We start from the raw sequence: 20,304 nt of genomic DNA on the forward strand, positions 1-20,304 counted from the left end.
CAGCGGTATGTCTTAATCTTCATCCAGAATTAATTGTGGTTGGTGACCAGGCGACATCTCATAGTCTGTGAAGGGCAACCTCTGGGGCTGGGTGACTTCAGGGGTAAGTCGCTCTTGCCGGGGTGTGGTGTTGGGTCATCTGGCTGTGGGAAAAAGGCATGTGGTGTTAAACTGGCTGGGTGGCTAGGAGTAGGATGGGGACTAGATGACTGGTAATGGTGTTGTGGAGAGGAGGATGGAAAAAACTGTTAGGAAACTAATTGGGGACAAAGTTGATTGGTATGTCGCAGAATCTCCTGATCCAGAAGCTGCACCCTGGAGAGCTTCTGGCCCCGGTGCTGGATGATTGAGTGAATCCAGGCTGGTTGCCAGCCAAATCCTTTTGGCAACACCAAGGTCCTGGTATGGAACTTGGGAGCAGGCAGTGCTGGTGCCAGCTGTGCCATCGGCGTGACCAGGCTCAAGAGGATCTGGAGCTGTAGTCTGTGGATAAGTTCCTCAGGACTTTTGACTCTGATGTTAGTGATGCATCGGTGGAGTAATCCTGGTATGTATTCATCTGAGTTTTGAACGTATGGACCATCCTCTCAGCTTCTCCAGAAACCACAAAATTCCTCACTACAGAATTGTGGACCTACGTACATTAGGAACACTTCTGGCGGACCTTCAGTTTTTTCTAAGGCTGTGATAGTGTTGGTGGTTGATGTGGCGTTGCATCGGAAAATGTACGGAAATCAAGAGTAAGCATCAGCCACTATCAAGAACATGGCACTAAACACTGGCTCAGCAACATCAATGTGTTCCTGCTCCAAAGGGTGAGCACATAGTGTTCAAGAGGCAAATTAATGTCGTGGGGCTGCCTGCTGTGAGTTGTACAGTCTCCTGGTTCTTGCCTGTGCTTGGTGCAGTAGGTGAACATGGAAGCCAGGAGTTTACTTTCTAGATAACACCACCTTGGTGCAATAGTTGCAGGACATGCTGACGTAAAGAATAAGGAGTGACTACTTGTGGGTGTTCCTCATTGGAAACAAGTAGCATTACCTTGTCGATCAACATTAGCTGTTGGTGGACATTAAGGAACCTTGGGTGGTTGTTGTTTGGGCCATCCATGAAGTATGTGACTCCAGACGTGTTGGAGTACCTTGTCGTTACTGCTTGCATCTGCAACATGGGAGCTGGTAATGGGAAAAGAATCTACAGTGGCTTCTGCATCTTCGTTGTTGTGAAAACTCAGAATATATTCTTTGTCGTACTCTGGTTTGGGTTCCCGTGAAACGCGAGAGGGCATCAGCATTGGTGTGCTCAGTCATGTTGCGGTAGTGAATCTCCTACTGCAAACGCATTGAATAAGGAGATCAGTGGTTTATGGTCTGTGACGAGGTGAAACTTTGTGCCATAAACAAAAATGTGGAATATCTTTAATGCAAAGGTGATGGCCAGTTCTTCTTTTTCTATTTGGGAGTACCTGCATTGGGTGTCAGTCAATGTTTTGATGCATAGGCCGTAGGGTGCTCCAAGCCATCTTGCCTCCCTGTGTGCCAGGACAATTACAGGGCATGTATCAGATGCATCCATTACAATAAATGTCTACTTTGTAGGATCAAAACAAGTGATGCATGGGGCCATCAACATCTGGGGTTTCAATCTGGTGTCCACTGGAAAGGCACCCCTTTTTTGCATAACTGGGACAATGGGGCAATTTCTTTTGCTGCTGCAGGTAAGAACTTTCAGTAATATGATATCTTCCCTAGAAAGAAGTGGAGTTGCTTAAGCGTTGTTCAGGAGGGAAGCTTGATTGTGTTTATGCAGAGGACAAATGCCTGAGCTGGAAATGATGTGGCGAAGGTACTGAGTCCCAGCATGGAATAAACAAAAATTTTCTTTTCTGCATTTTAGGCCAGCCTCCCTTAAGATGCTGAATAAAGATTTCAGATTGTGAAGGTGTTCCTCTGTGGTTCACCTTGTTATACTGATGTCATCTAAATAGTTAATGCATCCATCCACTTTGAGTACTAATTGTTCCAAAAACTGTTGAAAAATTACAGGAGCTCCTGCTATACCAAATATGAAGCATTTCAAACTATAAAGCCCATGCAGCATGTTAAGCATAAGAAACTGCTGAGATTTTGCATCAAGGGGAAGGTGGAGGTATCCATCTGCTAGGTTTATTTTAGAGAAGAAGTTCCCACCTTTGTAATTTTGACAGTAATTCTTCTGGCATCAGAATATAATATGTCACAGTCTGTCACTGGGTGTTCACCGTTACCTTAAAATCTGCCGCACAGGCAGATCTTCCCTGATGGCTTTCACATTACTGAAAATCCAAATTTCTGGAAAGTCAAGTTCTCAGGGGAGTCACTGTTAATGGCTAAGAAGGTAATGTGGCGAGAGAGATTATGATATTTTGTTGGCAGTTCGACTTGCCACATAATGGGATGGTATGTTTATTATATGCCATTAGATGTCTTTTTGTTTTTTGCAAGGGAGGAACTGCAAGTCTCAAATAGGTGCCATAATTCAGTATGCTCATGGCTGTGCTGATGGCTACTTGTAATTGAACTGGGTCCTCTGCAATTTTCACTTTTACAAAAAGCGTATTGGAGGTGTCATGATGGTTTGTTGTGGTTACCTGATTAACATCCATCTGTTGGACAGGAGGCTGTCTGGCTTGATGGAATCCTGCCAGTACTGTTGCTACGTCCAAATCGCCACTAGTGTGGCCCTTGGCTGTTGGCTCAGATGTGTTTACATTAATGGCTGCTATGTTGATCCACTTCTACAGTTTCTTGCCTGCTGCTCAGGTCTCTTTGAAGCTTTGTGCTAAGTCCAAAACCTTGTCTAATGATGGGTCTTTGAGTTGAAGTGCCTTGTGCACGAATACCCTGAATGATCATGTCCCTGATCATTTCTTCTGCACAGGACTCCTTACTTTTATGGGTAACAAAATGATATTTTTGCCATAAACCTTGCAACTCAGCATCACATTTCCTATGGCTACCTGGGAGGAAAGAACATAGCCTGTAAGCAGAGAACTTCCCACTGTGTGCATTTTGATTTGACATATATGTGCAGAGATGATGATAGCATCATGGGCCCAGGACACTGGTAAAGTGCAATTGAGTGTCCCCACCTACTGTGGTGGTGTTGCTTGTACTTTGGCACTGTGACTTGGCAATATTTTGGAAGGCAGAGAACAAGAGGTGCTGCCAACAGTGCCAGTGCCTGGAAAACGGATGATAGAGGCTTAAGAGAAATGTCATTCTTTACTGTTCTGATATTGTAATCTGTTTTGTCCCAGGACTCACTCTCTTTGAAGATCACATTCTGATTAATAAGAGTTCTATTCATCCAATGTTGTAATCATCAAACTATAGCAACAAAATACAGAAGAGTTATTTAAACAGTGGTTATGTTATTTTGTAACTTGAATTCTACAAAGCTTTCTTCCAGCTCTCAACCCTTTCCAGAAGACGACGAAGTCACACAGCAAGAATTGATGGCACTGGAAAACAGGTCCACTGCATCAAAAACCTTCCAAGTAAGGCAAGCGTACAAGGCATAATCAGGAAATAGTGGCACCAAGAGCATCAGGATGGCAGATTGTTTGGAATTGTCAGTAGAGCAAATAGCACTAGGCCATTTATTCCACCACATTCTTGCAAAGAAGTGTGTGTGTGTGTGTGTGTTTTAGTTTGTTACTCATAAACAGGACGAAAAAGTTACAAGTTTAGACAAATATGTAACTGGTCTACTTGTTGCTGTATTTTTGTGTTTTAATAATGGCTTGTTGCACATCATAGCAGTTGGTCACAAATAAGATTCATGGAACATGCAAATAATTAAGTAATTGGCAGAGCTTGTTGTAGCATTAAAACTAGAAGCACAAAGGCATTTTAGGTTAAGTGGAACAGAAACCAAAGGTAAAATTTGCCCATGTTACAATGGCCTTGCTGCAGTGGTAACACCAGTTCCTGTCAGATCACTGAAGTTAAGCTGTTGGGCTGGGATAGCCATGGGATGTGTGACCATCCCGTCTGCTAAGTGCTGTTGGCAAGTGGGGTGCACTCAGCCCTTGTGAGGCAAACTGAGGAGCTACTTGATTGAGAAGTAGTGGCTCCGGTCTCATAAACTGACATACAGCTGGGAGAGCAGTGTGCTGACCACATGCTCCTCCATATCCACATTCAGTGACACCTGTGGACTGAGGATGACATTGCGGCTGACTACAAGTCTTATAATAGATATTTATTTTAAGTGGTTGTGTTTCCATTGTGATAGCAGTTTAAAAGTGAAGTACAGGGTAATCAAAAATGTATAAGTTAATTTACCATTTTCTCTGGAAAAACATGTAACTAGCAACAGAGGTCAAAACGTGGCCAATGAAAGTTTGTATAAACTAGAAATGATACCTGAATAATACAGTTTTGTCCTTGATGTAAAGTTTCAAAAACAGAAATAAAAACACTTGCATAAATAGATATTGAGAACTTCCAAGAAAAACACTTCAGTTGGAGAGGATGTATCATTTACAGATGATATTTATCCCTTGCACACAAAATGGTTGATTCTGAATGACTTGCACAGTTGGCGACAAACTCCACATCCAGAGGAATTTATATATAAGAATAAGTGTTGTAAATTACAGACCTTTGTATAACTCAAAATGTCAACAGTAAGCTAGAATGTGCTCAGTTGTTAACTCTGTAAGAGCAGACCACCTTGTGGTGCTCCTCAAAAGTGCCCAAAAAATGCAAATACAAATGCATTGTGTAACTCAAAATATCATAAGTAAGCTGCAATGAGCTCATCAGCAGACCACCTTGTGGCACTCCTAATAAGTGCCAAAAAATACAGCTATAAATGGATTGGGGTGCACTAGTGAAAGATCACAAGCTCAGGCACTTAACCACCTTAGCTGGAATTTATTAATTTGAACAATATCATAGAAACACTCTATGCAGGCTTCATAGCTGGTGTTTGTGCCATTGATGATTTTTGTTTTCTATTTCTATTAGGCTGTGGCCAAAGGCAAATTTCTTGGAGCACAATCTAAATCAAAAATTGCCTAGGGTACCACAGAAGGTAGAAACTCGACAAAGGTGGAAACTAGTAAAACGATGATGTGCCAAGTGTGCAGTGCTGTACATAATTATGATGTGTCAGTTTTTCAGACATCTCAGTGTTTGTGACTTAATATATCCTGAGCTATGTGCTGTACAGTGATATAATTTTGCAGGTACATTCAATGGTATATATGAAAACTATTGTTGAAGGCATTGACAACTTGGTGAGAAAAAGCATTAAAGCACATTAAAAGAGTGAAAGTGCTTGGGCAATATACTAAATATGGAAAAAGTGAAATTTTCTGTTTGAAAATGAACTGCAAGGAGCAGTACAATTTAACTTTTGCAACTCATGATCATTTATTCTTTTAAGCAAGGCAGGACTTGTATAAAGTGATATGTATCTTAGAAATTAATCTTTGTTTATCCAAAAAGGACATCACTTATGATGAAGATGCCTAAATTTTATGAAAAGTACAACTTGTGGATATTGTGTACAATTGTACAATACACTGTACATAAATAATTTGTTTGGGGATTATCACATGGGCAGTTCATATAAGTATAAATTTGAACAAACATATGTACTGTAGTTTTGATAAGATTTCGTATGTAATAGTTTTTTGTGTGTAGATTTTTAATCCACACTCTGGGGTCACTTGTGGCCACTGAATTGCCCAGTTAGCTATTTGCAATATCTATCTGGTCAATCCAGTGAGGGCGTGATGTGATTAAGTAAGCTGGGATATTTTTACTTCCCCTCTTGTTTTGCCATCTGCCTCCTTAAATCCCTTTTTTTCACTTTTAATTAATTACTATTAATTTACGTGAGTGTAATGTGCATTTTCATAAAAGAAAAAAGTTGATCCTCAGTTTTAAAGAATATAACACCAGATCAAATATTCTGCTTAGTTTACTGTATGTAATTGGTTTTCTAATTTATGTAGACTATTCCTAGTATGGTACCATGTGTCGCGGAATTTGAATCCTTCCCAGACGTCATGGACATTGAAGACCCCTAGAGGTCTCTCCACCCTTAAGCCGTAAGCTGTGGTGGCACGTGCCTCCTGGCCCGCTTTTAGTGTGAGGGCTCCACAGTGGAACTCGTGGTTCCAGCAGCCAATAGCAGCACCCCGATAGTGTACTTAAGTGCCTGCCTCCTGCTCAGCCAGCCAGTCTAATCTCGCGTAAGTCTGTTGACGCATCGCGTCTTGTTAGAGCGCTTACTTACTTCTTCTGTTTACAAGTGGACTTATTTGTTAGATTTCCTTGTGACCCCATTGTTTGATCTTGTTGTTGTTTGTTCTGTACTTTGTTGGTCATGTCTGTCCTCTCTTGTTGTGTTGTTGTTCGCGGGCCTCTCTGTGGGTTGGCCACACTTTCCGTCTTTTCAACCCCACAACTATCCCGGTCACAGTTACAACACCTAGGTAATACTTTTGTTAGAGGGTGAAATCTGTAATTGTTTTGTAATTTCAATTATATTGTTGACGTATAAACAAATATAAATTCTGTACTAGTTATAAACATTTGGAAGAACAACTAATAGGATTCTTAAAGTTTTTATTTGGCTCTATTTGAAAACATGTTAGCAAAGCCAGCCCTAAATTAATTCCAAAGTAATTACTAGTTTTGTCCAAAGTATTGTTTGTTTAATTATATATGTTAATTTCATCAATTAAAAGAATAATTCAGGCTAAATCTTGTAGTAGAAGAAACTGTTAAAAAGACAAAATTTTTCAATGTATTCAGTTAATTTAATTTAATTTTCTCTAAATTAAAGGTCAGACAAAGTGTAGTTTTAGTTCCTATTATTGTAATAATATATAAAGGCCCAATTTTTGGTCCCAAGACAAGTCAGTCCACGGCCGAGTTCCAGACTAGGACCCTGTATTGGTTATATCAACAACAATGCATACACTTGACTGTGAAATGAGTGTAATAGGCTGTGTGCTAAAACAATGACAGTGTCTGTCCAATAAGTGTGTGGTTAGGTTTTTACTGCTAGTAGATGTTCAACAGTAAACTATTGTAGCAGTATGTTGATGTTAACTTGTAACCTATTAATGAGACTTACTAACTAAATCAATAGTTAACTGGCCATATTAACTGTGTATTGTATTATTGCGGGGGGGGGTTGTGGACAGTGAAAGTAAAGAACTATGAAACGCAACTGTGTGCAACTGTCGGCTGCATCATTTGAAGTAGTCAGTGTTGAACTTCCACCCCCTCCCCCCCCCCCCCATTTTTCAGCACAGTATAACAGTGCAGTACATCAACACCGAGGATCATTAAGGAAGAAATAAAGCCGGCGAACGTCACAACAACAGTATGTGGTTTGTGTGCCAGGTTTGGTTGAAATTGGTCCTCTTGTTTCGGAGATGATGTTGAATGACCATTCATATATTCATTTATATAATATGTATGGATTTTTTTGGTGATCTGATGTGATAAAATAAATTCCATATGGCGCCCCAAGCTATGCTAAAGTTTCCTGTGAAAATACCATGAAAATTTGTCTAGTAATTTTGTAGATTAGTGTGTTCAAAAAGACAGACACGACAGTTTTAAATAACACTTTAAATCATTATATCTCTTCATTTAGTGATCCGATTTTGATCAAATAAAATCAGCTAAGCTCCAATTACCTTTGAAAACCTCATGAAAATTCATCTAGTAGTTTTGGAGAAGCGTAATACAGCAGACAAACAGACAGGCACACTGGTTTTTATTATTTGTGTAGATAAGGATGCTTATAAGTGCTGGTGAAGAAACTTAAGACTTGGCATAAATAATGCTGAGCAAGTGAAGTGTCCTGTGATTAAGACACTTATAATGATTTGCATTTTCAGATTTTATTCAAAATATTATTTATGTACTTTAGATTAATTATTTGCATGGAAATAATCTGGTTTTCTTAATGGCCACTGTGTAATGAATAAGGAATGTAGTACATTGACTCATATTATGAAAAACAAGAAAAGAACTCTCTCATGTCTCTAAATTGTGTTTTCATATTTTTAACATTTTATGTGTTGTATTTCTGAGTCAGTGATTGGAAACCAAACCACCATTTTCCTAGAAAAATGTGAAAAGCCACCTAATACCCACAATCAGGCTAGTGCATGCACTAAAAAAATCGATGTTTCCTTGATCTTGAGATTCAGTCTGAATATGACTCATTTACTTTTGTGGAAAGCTAACATGCTATGTATTAAGTTACCAAGCAGATCCAGGAGGACCCACCAAATAGAATAACTGTCAAACTATGAAATACCATCAGATTCTTTCCAGAAAGCGTCACTAATAAATGTTTGGTTTATCATTGGTGGAGTATCCAAGCTCAAGACAAATCTGGTGTTTGAAATGATTAACACTGAAATAAAATTACATGCAATGAGATAGTGGTATCAAATATGAAATAATGACTTAAAGTTTATCAGACAATATAAACTACAGATCAGAGTATCTACAGCTTCAGGAAAAGGATAAATTGCTACTCACCATGAAGATGACATGTTAAGTTGAAGACAGGCACAACAAAAAGATTGTCACACACTTAGCCTTTGGCCAAAGCATTCATTATAAAAGAAAACACACACAATTATTCATAAAAACAAGCACATGTTACACACAAATGACCATTTCCGGTGGCTTGGACTGGAATGCAACTGTCACACTGAACAAAAGTAACAATCATTATGTGTTGTGTGAATTTCATTATTGGTTGTTGCAGCATTTACGTAGGGGCTTTTTGTTGGGCAGGAAACAATTATTATCCCAAATGAGATTATCACTTTGCAGCGGAGTGTGCGCTGATATGAAACTTCCTGGAGGATTAAAACTGTGTGCCCGACAAAGACTAGAACTCGGGGCCTTTGCCTTTCGCGGGCAAGTGCTGTACCATCTGAGCTACCGAAGCACGACTCACGTCCGGTACTCACAGCTTTACTTCTGCCAGTATCCGTCTCCTACCTTCCAAACTTTACAGAAGCTCTCCTGCGAACCTAGCAGAACTACCACTCCTGAAAGAAAGGATATTGCGCAGCCATGGCTTAGCCACAGCTTGGGGGATGTTTCCAGATGAGATTTTCACTCTGCAGCATAGTGTGTGCTGATATGAAACTTCCTGGCAGATTAAACCTTTGTGCCCGACCAAGACTCGAACTCGGGACCTTTGCCTTTCGCGTGCAAGTGCTCTACCATCTGAGCTACCGAAGCACGACTCATGCCCGGTACTCACAGCTTTACTTCTGCCAGTATCCGTCTCCTACCTTCCAAACTTTACAGAAGCTCTCCTGCGAAACTAGCAGAACTACCACTCCTGAAAGAAAGGATATTGCGGAGCCATGGCTTTGCCACAGCCTGGGGGATGTTTCCAGAATGAGATTTTCACTCTGCAGCGGAGTGTGCGCTGATATGAAACTTCCTGGCAGATTAAACCTGTGTGCCCGACCGAGACTCAAACTCGGGACCTTTGCATTTCGCGGGCAAGTGCTCTACCATCTGAGCCACCGAAGCACGACTCACGCCCGGTACTCATAGCTTTACTTCTGCCAGTATCCGTCTCCTACCTTCCAAACTTTACAGAAGCTCTCCTGCGAACCTAGCAGAACTACCACTCCTGAAAGAAAGGATATTGCGGAGCCATGGCTTTGCCACAGCCTGGAGGATGTTTCCAGAATGAGATTTTCACTCTGCAGCGGAGTGTGTGCTGATATGAAACTTCCTGGCAGATTAAAACTGTGTGCCCGACCGAGACTCGAACTCTGGACCTTTGCATTTCGCGGGCAAGTGCTCTACCATCTGAGCTACCGAAGCACGACTCACGCCCGGTACTCACAGCTTTACTTCTGCCAGTATCCGTCTCCTACCTTCCAAACTTTACAGAAGCTCTCCTGCGAAACTAGCAGAACTACCACTCCTGAAAGAAAGTATATTGCGGAGCCATGGCTTAGCCACAGCCTGGGGGATGTTTCCAGAATGAGATTTTCACTCTGCAGCGGAGTGTGCGCTGATATGAAACTTCCTGGCAGATTAAACCTGTGTGCTCGACCGAGACTCAAACTCGGGACCTTTGCCTTTCGCGGGCAAGTGCTCTACCATCTGAGCTACCGAAGCACGACTCACGCCCGGTACTCATAGCTTTACTTCTGCCAGTATCCGTCTCCTACCTTCCAAACTTTACAGAAGCTCTCCTGCGAACCTAGCAGAACTACCACTCCTGAAAGAAAGGATATTGCGGAGCCATGGCTTTGCCACAGCCTGGAGGATGTTTCCAGAATGAGATTTTCACTCTGCAGTGGAGTGTGTGCTGATATGAAACTTCCTGGCAGATTAAAACTGTGTGCCCGACCGAGACTCGAACTCTAGACCTTTGCATTTCGCGGGCAAGTGCTCTACCATCTGAGCTACCGAAGCACGACTCACGCCCGGTACTCACAGCTTTACTTCTGCCAGTATCCGTCTCCTACCTTCCAAACTTTACAGAAGCTCTCCTGCGAACCTAGCAGAACTACCACTCCTGAAAGAAAGGATATTGCGGAGCCATGGCTTAGCCACAGCCTGGGGGATGTTTCCAGAATGAGATTTTCACTCTGCAGCGGAGTGTGCGCTGATATGAAACTTCCTGGCAGGCGAAAGGCAAAGGTCCCAAGTTCGAGTCTCGGTCGGCCACACAGTTTTAATCTGCCAGGAAGTTTCAATTATTATCCCGTTTCTTGTTGTGTACTCATGTGAAACAGTGCTCATAATGCAATGAGTTGCCTTCTGCTTGTGTTAAGCAATGCATCATTAATGGATTTTTGTAAAATTTGCAGTGATCAGTGTGCATGATTACTTTGAAGCTGAAAACAAATAGGGTGTATCGCAACCAATAAAGAGAACTTTCGAATGTCTTGGTATTAGGGAGAATAGAGTAAAGTGAATTTTGAGAAAATATAGAGAATCTTCATGTCCTGTGTAACAGAAACGAGTTCTGGCAGGTGACAGAAGTTTGTGTTGGGTGAGTTTACTCAGGGGATCATAAGAACGAAAATCCGTGACTTCTTATGTGGAAAATAGTTTGCCACAGTAACAGCTTTACTGCAAAACTTGAATGCTGAAGTGGAATACTTTCCTGATACATGTGAAACAATCTGTCATTCTGCTTTTCAGTAATTGGGCTTGAGGTTCAAAAAGTTCAACAAAAAACTATTGCTGATGGAAAAGAACTGAGCAGTAGGGAAAGCAGAAGAGTTCTTACAGGAAATAATAAGATACTTTTGAAACACTGGATGAGAATTGGTGTGGCACAAATCATTCCTGGAAGCTTGGATGGCAGGAAAAAAAAAACATTTTGCATTAGAAAAAGTGTATAATTATTGCAAAGGAAGTTTGCTAGAATGGAATGGCTGGAAATGAGAAATTCAAGCACGTAATATGCTGAATTGGGAAGGAAGATGTTTTCCTGCTAAATTCTGTCTTATGTTTTATTGAGCAAAAAAGGATGTGCAGATTATCATTCTGAGATGACTGCCAGAAATAACAAATAGTGGTTTAGGAGGATTGTTGAAAAATTACCGAACAGATCTGTGGCTGTTTTAGATCAGGCTCCAGATTATACAATGATAAATCCAGTTTCACAAAATCCATCTGTGAAACGGAGAAAGGATTCTACTCTTGAATGGATGGAAATAAATAATGCAGAGGTTCCATCTAATGTCACATCATCTGAGGATTAGTCCATCTGTGATTCAGGTTACAAGAATACCTTCTGGAAAGTGTACTGCACCTATTAGTCAAGGAAATTAAACTTCTGCCTGTGGCACACTGCGAATTCATCACCATTGAACTTATTTTATCATTTGTCAAGGAAGAGGTAGCAAAGGAGAACAAAAATTTTAAGATAAATATTACATTACAGTTGTGCCGTTCCGCTCTGGAAAATGTTTCCCCAAAATCTCTGGAGAAATTCAGTGAGTCATGTACACAAACTTGAAGACAATTGCGCATAAAGATCCTACTTTCTTGACATAGCAATATAACCTTTCCCGATCCACGTAGATGACTGCAGTACCATCAGTGAGACCTCATCAGCAGTGAAAGTGATTAAGGTAGGTTTTATTGTATTGATCATCATTTCCTGCAAAATTTATTCCAGCTAACTGAATTTTCATTTATTTTAAAACTGTTCATTTATTGAAAGCTGCATGTGTATACAAGTATTTTGAATTTCCCATATTATTTCTCTCTGCTTACAACACAAATTCTATGCATCAGTGCTGTATTGGACTGAGACTGTGAAGTTGCCATTCTTTGCTGGTAGTAGATGTGTATTGTGCATTACAGCAGTGGCAGTGAGCCGGTGTGACAACTACACTCTACCACAACCTCATATATATTGCTGCTACTAAAGCAATTGCATTACAGACTCTCAACTGACAAACACTGGGAGTATTCATTATTAATGACATACAGCGTAACTGAAAAATGTTCAAGATTTACACCCATGCTTCATTACCACAATAGCTACAAATGTAAGCTTAACTGTATTGCCTTGCACTGGACATTGTAGTGATGAAATGACTAATGAAAATCCATCTTCAAATAGAACTACGCTGTATCTGTAAAATGTGAAAAGGATATTTTTCTCCTAATTACTTATGACTTCTGTGACTCTTCAAAGTTGACACTCACCTAAAAATGATGAAAAAAGCATGCTTCCTCTTGAATAATAATGCGTATGTCACACCCATTTCAACTAAAATGTAATATGCATACAAAAAATAAAAGTAGACAATTCTGTGATTCTGGCAAGGTTTAACACATTGACGTTTGTCATGCAATGTAACCAGAATATTTGATCAAACTCAGGGGGTGATCATTATGAAATGGATTAATAGGAAGATGTTGTCATATCTACTTTCATGTGAGTCTGTTGGCAGTACTAAGCATTTCCTTTTCTGAAGGTAGGTATTGGGCAGCAAATCTGTTTCATATATATATATATAAATGTTTTGTTCTATATATTCATTTGCCATGAAAAGTCTGTGAGTAATTCTGTTGAGTTATGACGATAATTACTTCAACACATTACTTCTTGCAATAAATGATATATAATATTATAGTGTTGGACTGTTGATTTGCTTAAAGTTGTTTTTTAAGGTGAGTTTCATATAGCTCTTGAGAGTCTGGAAGAGGGGTGAAGGAAAATAACTGGAGAGGTCTATCAACTTTATACTGACCAACAACTGCTTCACCTTTTCGGGGCAGACATACAAACAAATCCGTTACAGCTATGGGAACCATGATGGCCCCTTCATATGCCAACTTTTTTATGGGTTGCTTGAAGAGGGCTTTCCTGGGATCGCCGGCCGTAGTAGCTGAGCGGTTCTAGGAACTTAAGTGTGGAACTGCGCGACCGCTACGGTTGCAGGTTTGCATCCTGCCTCGGGCATGGATGTGTGTGATGTCCTTAGGTTAGTTAGGTTTAAGTAGTTCTAAGTTCTAGGGGACTGATGACCTCAGAAGTTAAGTCCCATAGTGCTCAGAGCCATTTGAACTATATTCATAAATTACACAGGTTGAAATTGTTAAAATTTTTACGTGCATTACTTCAAGATCTAATAAAATCAATAATATCTCATATAGAAGGCTGTGAATTGCCATGTTCAAAGGTTAAATTACGTGCTTGAACGCAACGCACCAGTTACCTTGGTTTCATACATCTCCAAACTGAAGCCTATTAAAAATCTCCTACTTCTTTCCACACAACACAATGATAACAAAGTGGTTGAGTTGACAGAGGAAAAAAAAGACAAACATCAATCTCTACTACAATGAAACCAAACGGGACATAGACAGCACTGATAAAATGACATGACATCATTCAGTAAACCGAGGGACGAGAAAGTGGCCATTATCTCTCTTTTTCACCTTGATATCTACATCTACATCCATACTCCACAAGGCACCTGACGGTGTGTGGCGGAGGGTACCCAGAGTACCTCTATTGGTTCTCCCTTCTATTCCAGTCTCGTATTGTTCGTGGAAAGAAGAATTGTCGGTATTCTTCTGTGTGTGCTCTAATCTCTCCGATTTTATCCTCATGGTTTCTTTGCGAGATATACGTAGGAGGGAGCAATATACTGCTTGACTCTTCGGTGATGGTATGTTCTCGAAACTTTAACAAAAGCCCGTACTGAGCTACTGAGCATCTCTCCTGCGGAGTCTTCCACTGGAGTTTATCATCTCCGTAATGCTTTCGCGATTACTAAATGATCCTGTAATGAAGCGTGCTGCTCTCCTTTGCATCTTCTCTATCTCTTCTATCAACCCTATCTGGTACAGATCCCACACTGCTGAGCAGTATTCAAGCAGTGGGCGAACTAGCGTACTGCAACCTACTTCCTTTGTTTTCGGGTTGCATTTCCTTAGGATTCTTCCAATGAATCTCAATCTGCTTTACCGATGATCAACTTTGTATGATCATCCCATTTTAAATCACTCGTAATGCGTACCCCCCAGATAATTTATGGAATTAACTGCTTCCAGTTGCTGACCTGCTATTTTGTAGCTAAACGATAAAGGATCTATCTATCTATGTATTCGCAGCACATTACACTTGTCTAAATTGAGATTCAATTGCCATTCCCCCCAGCATGTGTCAATTCACTGCAGATCCTCCTGCATTTCAGTACAATTTTCCATTGTTACAACCTCTCGATACACCACAGTATCATCTGCAAAAAGCCTCAGTGAACTTCCGATGTCATCCACAAGGTCAACAAGGTCATTTATGTATATTGTGAATAGCAACAGTCCTATGACACTCCCCTGCAGCACACCTGAAATCACTCTTACTTTGGAAGACTTCTCTCCATTGAGAATGACATGCTGCTTTCTGTTATCTAGCAACTCTTCAATCCAATCACACAATTGGTCTGATAGTCCATATGCTCTTACTTTGTTCATTAAGCGACTGTGGGGAACTGTATCGAACGCTTTGCGGAAGTCAAGAAACACGGCATCTACCTGTGAACCCGTGTCTGTGGCCCTCTGAGTCTCGTGGACAAATAGCGCGGGCTGGGTTTCACACGACCATCTTTGTAAGTTCTAGGGGACTGATGGCCTCAGATGTTAAGTTCCGTAGTGCTCAGAGCCTTTTGAACCATTTTTTGCCCCTGGGATCCATAAATCTACAGCTCCTGTTTTTGCATAGATACCTCGATGACATATTTACCATATGGACTCATGGTGAGGATGACATGTTAAAATTCCTGAAATCTCAGAATACCTTCTCCAAATTAAAATTCATTTGGTCCTATTCCAAATCCCATGCCACTTTCGTTGATGTGTATCTTGTCGTCACTTAGGGCCAGCTACACACTTATGTCAACATTAAACGTGCTAACAAACAACAGTACTTACATTTTGACAGTTGTCATCTTTTCCATGTCTCCCTCCGATAAAGGCTTGACATTTGAGACAAACGTATTTTTTTCAGATGCAGGCTCCATACAGCAATACACCATCACTCTCATCTCAGCCTTCAGTGGACATAATTATCCCACAAGCCTAGTTCAAAAGCAGATTACCCAGCCCATCAAATTCAATCCTGGTGCTGCTGTTCTCTCCAAAAAACAACTTCAGAGCACACTCAGTGTTATTCTGGTTGGGAATGTATTAATCAGCTACTTTGACAAGGCCACAACCTCCTAAAATTGTGCCCTGAAATGAGATCCATTCTGTCTGACATTTTACCCACCACACCTAGGACAGCTTTTTGTTGCTCTCCCAATATACACAATATTCTTGCTAGATCTCCCTACCCTATGGCCTCTACCCCTGTGACTGTCCCTGCTGCAAGACTTGCCCTATGCATCCTCTTACCACCACCTGAACTAGCTCTGAAAAACAGTTATGAAAGGGAGAGTCACCTGTGAAATGACACATCGCATACCAGCTGTTTGAAAACACTGTTCGGCCTTTAGATCGGTATGACTACCACCAAATTGTCAATTAGGATAAATGAGGATAGGCAGGGGGTATATATTGGCAACATTCAATATCCTGTTGCAGAACAAGCTCTACATAACAATCATGATCTCTGTGCCTGTTTCACCACAGATGCCTTTTGGGTTCTTTCGCAGACACCAGTTTCTCAGAACTCCGCAGGTGGGAACTAGCGCTACTACATTCCTTGGTTCTTGCCACCAACCTGGCCTTAATTTACATTAATTTTGCTACTACATGTCCTTGGTTCTTGCTACCCACCTGGCCTTCATTTATATTAATTTCTTCTATCTCAGCATTTCTTCAAAGTAACTACTTTTTTCTTCAATTTGCTTTAGTTTTCTACATCTTTCATTGTCTCACCCATCTATTTTTCATTGCCCCCCTCCCACCTCTGTTACCTACAATGCTCTTAGCTTTTCACTGTTTCTGACTCATACACAAAGTTTGATCAGTAATCTCTGTCTTGCATATTACACTGTCTTCACCTTTAAGCTCTCAGGTTTTCAAATCTCATCTGATGCAGTCCCGAACAATCAGTCTTTCCTTCTTATCCTGTATCGTAACTCTCCCCTGACATGTGGTTCTGGGTGATTTTCCCCAAATCTGCCTCTTATCATAGATCTGCCCAGTTCTTTTCCTTCACCCATCTTCCTTCTCCTTCAACCCATCTGCCTGAAGGAGGAGCTGCTGGGTCCAAAAGCTTGCCTAATTATAATTTTCTTTTATGTGTATGTTCTCCCACCCCTTGATTGCTAGGTTTGTTATATATGTGAAATAGAAAAGTTTAAAGGAAAATACAAATCAGTTTATAGTACAGTACCTATATCAGTAATAAATGAAGTAGAATGAAATACTCTCAGAGACAAAACAAATGACACATCACAAAGGAATTACCCAAAGGGTGCCCAATTCCATTGGGAACCATGTGCACCATGACCATATTATTGTCAATATATTTTCGATAAATGGCAGCGTTGGTCTTAAAGATTGATATTCTTTATTTCACAGATCAATTTTGGTCACTGTGTGACTATCTTCAGTGCAAACTATTTGAACCTTGTAGGCCCATATCATAATAACTCAACATTTTGTATGAGGTGTAACATATACTGTGATGATTACTTCGAACAGATATCTTCACTTTTACTGCATATAGTAATTTTGAAAGTACAGAAAAGCCTATCTTGTGACGTTAGCAGTTTCTGATCCAACATTATATGTTATATTATCCAAATGGGATGGAAATCAGTAGATGTGATGTGGTGCTGTCATTGTTGTTGTGGTCTTCAGTCCAGAAACTGATTTGATGTACCTCTCCATGCCACACTACCCTGTGCAAGATTCTTCATCTCTGAGTAACTACTGGAACCTAAATGCTTCCAAATCTGCTTAGTGTATTCATACCTTGGTCTCCCTTTATGACTTTTACCCTCCATGCTTTCCTACAATACTAAATTGGTGTTTCTTTTCTACCTCAGAATATGTCCTAGCAGCCGATCCCTTCTTCTAGTCAAGCTGTGCCACAAATTCCTCTTCTCCACAATTCTATCCAGTACCTCCTCATTAGTTATGTGATCTACCCACACAATTTCAGCATTCTTCTGTATCACAATTTTTCAAAAGCTTCTCTTCTTGTCTAAACCATTTATTGTCCATGTTTCACTTCCTCCATACACTCTATACAAATACTTTCAGAAAATAATTTCTGACATTTAAATCTATACTCGATGTTAACAAATTTCTCTTCTTCAGAAAAACTTTCCTTGCCATTGCCAGTCTGCATTTTATATTCTCTCTACTTCGACCATCATCAGTTATTTTGCTCCCCAAATAGCAAGACGCATTTACTACTCATTTCCTAATCTAATTCCCTCAGCATCACCCGATTTTATTCGACTACAGTCCATTAGTCTTGTTTTGCTTTTGTTGCTGTTCATCTTATATCCTCCTTTCAAGACACTGTCCATTTGGTTCAGCAGCTCTTCCAGGTCCTTTACTGTCTCTGGCGGAATTACGATGTCATCGGCAAATGTCAGAGTTTTTATTTCTTCCCCATGGATTTTAATTCCTACTCTGAATTTTTCTTCTATTTCCTTTACTGCTTGTTCAATATACAGGTTGAATAACATTGGGTCTAGGCTACAACCTTGTCTCACTCCCTTCTCTATCAGTGCTTCCCTTTATCCCCCTCAAATCTTACAACTGCCATCTCATTCGTGCACAAATTGTAAATAGCCTTTCACTCCCTGTATTTTACCCCTTCCACCTTCAGAATTTGAAAGAGAGTATTCCAACATTGTCAAAAGCTTTCTCTAAATCTACAAATGTTAGAAATGTTGGTTTGCCTTTCCTTAATCTATCTCGTAAGATAAGTCGTAGGATCAGTATTGCCTCCCATGTTCAATATTTCTACGGAATCCAAACTGATTTTCCCTGAGGTCGGCTTCTACCAGTTTTTCCATTGATCTGTAAAGAATTCGTGTTTGTATTTTGCAGCTGTGGCTTATTAAACTGATAGCTCGGTGATTTTCACACCTGTCAACATTTGCTTTCTTTGGGATTGGAATTACTGTATTGTTCTTGAAATCTGAGAGTATTTTGCCTGTCTCATAAATTTTCTCCACCAAATGGTAAGAGTTTTGTCATGGCTGGCTCTCCCAAGGCTATCAGTAGCTCTAATGGAATGATGTCTACTCCTGGGGCCTTGTTTTGACTTAGATCTTTAGATATGATGTACATGTACAGATAAAGAAACAATTACAGTTTCAGGAAAAACTGGATGATTTATTCAAGAGAAAGATCTTCACAAATTGAACAAGTCAATAATGATTTGGTCCACCTCTGACCCTTATATAAACAGTTATTCAGCTTGGTATTGATTGATAAAGTTGTTGAATGTGCTCCTGAGGGATATCATGCAAAATTCTGTCCAACTTTGTGTTAGATTGTCAAAGTCCCCAGCTGGTTGGAAGGACCTACCCATAATGCTCCAAACATCCTCTATTGAGGAGAGATTTGGTGATCTTGCTTGCCAAGGTAGGGTTTGGCAAATTTGAAGACAAGCAGTAGAAAGTCTTACCATGTGTGTGCAGGCAGTACCTTGCTAAAATGCAAGACCTGAATGGCTTGCCATGAATAGCAGCTAAACGGGGTGTAGAATATCATCAGCATACCACTATGCTGTAAGGGTGCTGTGGATGAGAACCAAAGGGTCCGTCCAGCTATTAGAAGTGTCATTTGAGGCTATCATTCCTGGTTGTTGGATTATATGGCAGGCAAGTCAGGTTGCTATCCCATCACTGTGTGGGCAACTCCAGACATGTCTTCACTGGTCATTGAGTCTCAGTTTGAAGTGCGACTCATCACTGAAGACAATTCTACTTCAGTCAATGAGATTCCAGGCTGAAGTCCACACCATATTACTTGGCAACTAGGAATGGTGTTCTTGAGTGCTATTTTGTTTCATAGCAGGATTGACTGTCATCTGTGGCAACATTAGAGCAGAGCTACATGTTGGCGATATTATACACTCTGTTATCTTACTTTTCATGGCAAACCATGCTGGGGTATAATGCCCACCAGCAGATGATAAGAGTGCATGTGCTTGTGCTTGCCATACCCTACCTTGGCCAGCAAGATCGCCAGATCTCCATTTGGAACATTAGGGACAGTGACCTTCGCATTTTGATGATTTAGTGTGCCAGTTGGACAGAATTTGGTGTGACATCCCTCAGGAGGGCAGCCAACAACTCTATCAATCAATGCCAAGTTGAATAGCTGTTTGCTCAAGGGCCAGAGGTTGCTCGATTTGTGAAGCTTATTTTCTTGAATAAATCATGTAATTTTTTCTGAAATTGTAATCACTTGTTTGTTTTTTACATACGATTTACCAATTTCCATCCCCTTCAGACAATTCCTTCATGGTGTTTAGTTTTTTTGTCTTAGAGTGTATTAGAATATGTTTTATGGCCACATTAACTTGAATGGTTGACATTCAGTACAATATTAGTCTGCTATTGGAATTGCCATTGAGGAATCACTCTTATACTTATCTTGTATAATATGTTTCTTACCGTAGTCCGTTTTCTGTGGAACCGAGAACTGGACGTGTGCAGGCTGGAGGAGCAATGGAATTTTGTGTTGCGTTTCAGTCTCAAACTGTTGGCGACTTCTGTAAACTGTTGACTGTTAATTATGAAACAGGTGAGTATGGTTTTAGAGTTGCTGAAGAAATAAGTATTTT

The 20,304-nt window shown here is 40.4% G+C and overlaps 1 protein-coding gene across 1 annotated transcript in view; it reads left to right on the forward strand.

Moving 5' to 3' along the window:
• Positions 1 to 205: 205 nt before the first annotated feature.
• The window catches only part of LOC126267852 (hydrocephalus-inducing protein-like), a 54,388-nt gene continuing 34,289 nt past the window's right edge, over positions 206 to 20,304 (forward strand). The window contains exons 1-2 of the mRNA XM_049973161.1: positions 206 to 279; positions 20,140 to 20,264. Of these exons, the coding sequence (XP_049829118.1) occupies positions 206 to 279; positions 20,140 to 20,264 (199 nt within the window). The remainder of the gene's footprint in view (positions 280 to 20,139; positions 20,265 to 20,304) is intronic.

Source organism: Schistocerca gregaria, chromosome 4 (genome assembly GCF_023897955.1).
Source record: "Schistocerca gregaria isolate iqSchGreg1 chromosome 4, iqSchGreg1.2, whole genome shotgun sequence".
In the NCBI taxonomy this organism is placed as follows: Eukaryota; Metazoa; Arthropoda; class Insecta; order Orthoptera; family Acrididae; genus Schistocerca; species Schistocerca gregaria.